The sequence below is a fragment of the Fonsecaea erecta genome, assembly GCF_001651985.1.
Source record: "Fonsecaea erecta strain CBS 125763 chromosome Unknown Scaff3, whole genome shotgun sequence".
NCBI classification, from domain to species: Eukaryota; Fungi; Ascomycota; class Eurotiomycetes; order Chaetothyriales; family Herpotrichiellaceae; genus Fonsecaea; species Fonsecaea erecta.
Genome location: NW_017387246.1, coordinates 3,722,384 through 3,728,383, shown reverse-complemented (window position 1 = coordinate 3,728,383; position 6,000 = coordinate 3,722,384). Strand labels below are relative to the sequence as shown.

At 52.2% G+C, this 6,000-nt stretch overlaps 1 protein-coding gene across 1 annotated transcript; it reads left to right on the top strand.

The window, feature by feature from the left end:
• Positions 1–346: 346 nt before the first annotated feature.
• AYL99_04604 (hypothetical protein) lies at positions 347–2,134 on the top strand (the record flags this gene model as incomplete). Its single annotated transcript, XM_018836118.1, has 2 exons — positions 347–612; positions 679–2,134. The coding sequence occupies 2 exons, from the start codon at positions 347–349 to the stop codon at positions 2,132–2,134; spliced, it is 1,722 nt and encodes a 573-aa protein (XP_018695768.1).
• Between the last annotated feature and the right edge of the window lie 3,866 nt (positions 2,135–6,000).

The following is a 6,000-nucleotide window of genomic DNA, read 5'->3' as shown; positions in this document are numbered from 1 at the left end:
CTCCGTCCGCCTTCGCCCGACAGCGTCAACTACGGTGATGGTACATTCCTGAACCCTTGGCTGACTTGCAACAGTAACCTGGAACCAGGATTTCCCGGGCCCGATTTTGACGTCGCCGCCTTAGCCGATTCATCCGCCCTGCCGGCCAACAACTACAAGTTTCAGCTGTGCTCCAGCCTCACTCAAATTCAACGTCCGTCGTCACCAAAAGACAGATTCCACTTCCCGAAAACCTTCCTATTTTTCAACAAAGCAACGAAGCAACAAAACAATGGAAACTGACTGTCGGCATCTCTGTCTGTGATCCCTTCTTGATCCGCTTGCTCTTTCTTGCCGTCCCGTCACAATGCGTCCCAACTTGCTCAAACGGGCACACAGCCATAATAAACAGACGCTGAATAATCTGCTGCATTCGCGGGGCACTTCGCCACATCCACAGGGCGATACGATCTCTGGCCATAAGCAGATCGAGGAAGAAACGCTTCCCAAGTACAATCCAGACCACTGGTACCCGGTGCGGCTGGGCGAAGTATTAAACCATCGCTATGAAATCGTGGTCAAACTTGGTTTTGGCATGACGGCCACCGTCTGGCTCGCTAGGGATCTTCAAGCGTAAGTCTCCAGCTAATGCCGGCATACTTGTGACACGGTTGTCTAATCTGCGTTGTTGCCGAATAGTGACCCAAATGCTGGGAATCGGAAATATGTGACTATCAAGATTAACGTCAATACCCTCGGCGAAGACTTCCAAAAAGGCCGACGAGAGATTGCTCAGAAGCTGTTCTCTGCAAACCCCAAACATCCTGGCTACGTCCATGTCCGATTCATGCTCGATACCTTCAAGCTCAAGGGGAAACATGGCGACCATTTGTGTATCGTGTACGATGTCCTGCGAGAGCCCATTGATTTGTGCATGGAGAAATTCCCCGGTCGGCGATTCAGCTGTGGGAAACTCCGCATCTTGCTTCCGGCTCTACTGCAGGGCCTCGACTACATGCATTCCGAGTGCCATGTTGTGCACACCGATCTGAAAGCCGACAACATCATGATGGGACTTGGCGATCCCAATATTCTCGACCACTTTGTGCAGACTCAGTTGGAACATCCGGCACCCCGGAAAGCGCCCGACAGCCATGGACGGGTCATCTACACATCTTGCAGTGACTTCGGGGAGCCGCCCAGCGAAGCCGTCATCGCATCTGCCAAAATCACTGACATCGGCCTGGCAGCGTGGGGGGACGAGAAGAACACGAAACCCATCCAGTCCAATGCATTTATGGCGCCCGAGGTCATCTTACAAGCGGGCTGGTCCTATCCTGCTGATATATGGAATCTGGGAGTCATGCTGTGGGATTTGTTTGAGCATTTCGGACTGTTTGATCGGATTGATACGAAACCCGGCCACTACCATCCCGAGCAGCACTTGGGCCTGATGATCGCCCTCCTGGGTCCCCCACCTACAGATTTCCTGAAGCGTTGTGCCAAGGCACCGGCCTATTTTGATGCTGACGGCCAGTTCAAATTTCCAGACTATGTCGAGGAACACACATTCGAATCTTCCATTGTTAGGCTGAAAGGGGAAGAAAAAGAATTGTTCATTGATTTTGCAAAGAAAATGATCACGTGGGTCCCCGAAGAACGATGGACCGCGAAACAATTACTGGAGCATCCTTTCTTGACCAAAGAGCGAGACTTCGCTTCAGGCACGCCGAGTCTCAGCAGAGCTTCAACAGCTTCCTTCAGCTCGATGATTCCGTCGCGGGCAGTTACGCCAGGAATCCCCAACTCAAGTTCGCCTAACGAAGGACCAAATTCCTCGCCCAAGTCACTGCCGCACAATGCTTCGATGCTGCCGCCTCGGCTTCTGGAGCTGGTACCGTCTCTTGCCTCGTCAGACAGCTCAGAGACAAAGACTGACAAACCACATGCAAATGACGAGAAAGCTACTTCGAGAACCTCGCTGTCATTAAGGCCGAAAATGGAGAGCCTGGTGGAGTCGCACAATGAGCCGGACGCCGAGATGCCCAACGCTAAGCGTTTGTCGGTGAACACTGCGAACAAGTGTTCGCAGGATATCATCGACGCCATCCTCAGCAAGGGCAAAAACCACCGCGTAGAGCCAGAAGCGAAATGATCAAGCTGAGTCGTCTTCTGATTTGGAGGACCGGGGCCCTGCCCCGTTGATTGTGATCGATTCCATCAAAAGTCACGATTCTGTGGATGTATTAATCCCAAGTTTCCCGAGACATTGAGTGTCCGCACGCAGATGTTTGCCAGTACTTTCCCCCATTGTCTTTTTGTCAACAGTCACGGTTCGGCTGTGGGCGAAGAATGATATTGTGAAACAGCTTGTGTGATGGATTGATGGACGGCTTTGGCCGATACCATCGACCGTCTCGGAGTGGGACTCGGTAAATGGAGGACAAAAGGCCGAGACGGACGTACAGAACAAGTTCGGACAAAGTGTGACGGAGGGAGGTATAGAAACTCTGATGCAGTTTTGATTGAGCAGTTGGTCGCCGGCTGGTCTCTGCTAGTCTTAGCTACATAACTTAATTGATACCCCTCCAAAAGCTGATTCTTTCTTATTTGACCGATGGCTGTCCATGTTGAGGAAGGATCGATCCAGCCATTAGTCAACGTCCTCAGAACCTTACCAATTCACGCAGCTATGTTACCTGATGTGGCATGTCGACGTTGTCCGCTTTTGTACCGCCCTCTGCGGGTGGAGGGACTGTGCGTCCCCGTGAATCACTACGGTGGGATATAGAGACCCACGGGTTGCGGATGACACTTCCGGGGAATTCTCAAACTGAGTCACCGAGTCTCTAACTCAACTTCATCAACTTCCACTTCCTCTGAGGCACTGCTCCCTCGGCTTCGGGATCCCGCCTGGCCCATGAAACTCTGTGATATCTTTGACTGGTTACATGTTGCAATGTTACGTTGTCGAAACCGGCGTCTGGAGTGATCCATCGTTGGCCTTGTCAGGACGCCTACTCTGCTGGATCCTCAAGAATTCTTGTCGAGATTATGTCGTCTCACGGCGTTCCGAAACACAGATGAGTGTTTTCTTTTCTCTCTTTGACGTTGCCCCAAGTCTGGAGCCTGCCGTGAGACCCTTTTTGGTGTCTGTCTGGTGTGACTTGAGGTCGATGTGGGCCATCGTCGTGGTGGCGCCCCTTTGTCCTGCCGCCAGCGTATTAGGTCGTTGACTCTGTTGCGAGCTGCGGGCTCGAATCTTACTGTGTGTTCCACTTTGCCTTTTATCTCTAGGAACTGGGCTGTGCCAGCGAACCACCCCTGGCTGGTTCGGGGAGGCAACCAAGAGGCAACCCTTTTGCTACAGTGTGCCTTCCGCACTTAATATCTGCCCTTGACCTATCTCTGCTAATCCAATAGGCACCTAGTCAACTTCCAGCCAGTCACAAACTCTGGAATCGGAGAAGGTATCGACTCATAACAGGTGAATGTTCCTGCCATCACAATACCCTTTTGGCAGATAGCCCCTGAGATGACACTCCAAGCGGCCTGTTTCAGGGGAGCCTTGGGACCCATTGTGCTCGCTCGCCCCGGCGGGCAAAATAAAATCTTCTTGCCTAGGGGAAACGCCCTCACTCTTTACCAGTGGAGCCAATTGACCTGTCTCGATGATGAAATCCATCCACATTGGCCCAGGATTTCCTTTTCGTTCACCAATGCTCAGCTCGTTCGAGGCATCTCTTGACAAGGCGGATTTGCACGACGGCCACTCTCTGCAGACTACAGAGGACGTTGAATATTGAAATGCAGCGTTTGGATTTGCTGGTTCGATCCTGGCACAGCCTCGGAGAATGGTGGAAGAGGCAACGCATTGTCGTGCCATGGCCACTTGAAGAGAGATAAATACTCCAAACTTTTTTCAGTATTGACCCTTTTGTTGACCAGCTCTATCGCATCTACTTCATAACATACAGAAAAACATACAGGAAAATTGCAGCAGGCACGATCTAAAACATCCGCCAGAACGAAATCCAGGTCGTCCACTATGTGGTGAGTGAGACTCCGGCGACATCCCTTGCAGCGATTGACCCCATCTGGCAGCTATACACACAGATATCCAACAGAGGCGTCATCCCATGTCTTCACAAGTCCAAAGGACGTGGAAGAAGGCCATAGCACAACTGGTCAGCATCAGAACGACAACTACGGTATGACATACCATCCTGGCCTGCCATTCTCTGCGCCCTCCGGTGACCCAAAACTTCATGGCCCGAAAAGCGAGGTCTGGTACTGCTGCAACTGCCACAACGGGCCCATGCTTGCCAAGAACAACCTTCACTGCTCAGTCTGCCAAATCGAACGCTGCCCGAGGTGCAGAACAGAGTATAGCTAGTGTCGATTCCGGACCTGCCCGCAAGCCTAGGTGGTTATTGATATCGGATTTCCGGACCCACAGGACGAAAAAGAGGTGATTGGGTCGCTTCGAGCAGTCATGGAGAAGAAGCACTTGTGCTGGAATCACGGACGTACGTGGAGGGGCTTTGGTGCTAAGTAAGGGTGTCGTTGGATGTTTGTATCCCTCTACAGCTTGGCTCCCAGACTCAGCTGTACGTGTGGAGATCTCAATTTCGTGTACACGGTTTCCCAAAACTGGAGGAGATTTCCCCAGGCGCCTTCTGGTTTAGCTGGGATTGCACAGGCCGCATCTCTCTTTTTTCAGGTTCAGCAGCCGCAGGGTTAGCTGCATCCCAGCATTTAGTTCTCTCGTTGATGAATTGATAAATTGGATTCACTTGATCCCTTAACGAATAGGATTTCTCAGATCCGAAAGATATCCTTGCATTCTGCAGTGTTTACAGGATTTTGCCATATGCATGAGTGATTTTTCGATCGATTAGGGTGGAACTCACAGACGGGCCCGTCACCCTCAGCCACGAAGGAAGAGCCAAAAGGGACTACATAATACTTATCAGCACAGCCCGAGCCCGGCTCAGCCTTCTCTGCAAAGGCGGACTGGCTAGTAAATTCACCGACGGTGAGAGGGCCACTTCTCACATGTGAGGCGGTGGAGCCCTGGCCATGCCATTAATGACTCAAAGATTGGCCTACATGATGTCAACAGACTGGAATAATGCAGCGACCACGAGGCAGGGATTTCGACGTACTCGGAATGGCGCCGTTCGGAGATCCACAGCCGCAAAACAGCCCAACGAGGCTGAAACGTAGCAAAGATTGAAACTTAAAACTTGACTCTTTTCCCAACTTCACTCCAACTACCTAACTTGCTATTGGAGCTTCCCAATGATGTGTCCCTACTATTTCTATACAAGGAGGAGCGGATATCGGACACGACGGCGGGAATTGCCTCATGCAGCCCTGTCCAAACCCCAGGCGTTCCACGAGGGGTTGGGTGCCACTCGCCGCAGCAGCCATGACAGCACCTCAGATGGAACGGACGGTGGGGAAGAAGCGCCTGATATACGAGCCCCCGAATCCTGGGCGAGATCCGGGGTGGCGGATTTGTATAGGTAGGCTCGTATGGGGAAGAGGCCATGCATGCATGCAACTTCTGATTATGGATTGATTGATTGGACTTATCCCTTGCCCCAACTTCCCAAATAGTCACGAGGTCAATAAGACGAGGCCTCAACCCCAACGACATTTCTCTTCTGCCACGGGCTTCTGACAGCCCGGGTGGGCGCCGAAGCACAGACAGACACAGACAGACGACGGACGGACGTTCTAGACCACGAGGGAGACATGTAATGGGGACTGCAAGGCACACACATACTGTCATACACACGCCCTTCCCCTGGCCTCATTACTCCCACGGCTTAGTTCGTTTGTACGAGACACAAAGACCACCGCCTGGGCAATGGGCACCATCTTACTGGGTCGCTTGCACCGCATCCTGACGATGTTGCTTGCCCAGGCGATATTCGACCATGGTGTCCCAATAATCCTCGCCAAGATGCAACCCGGGCAGTGGCTGCCTGCTCTTGCTCAACTGCCCCTATC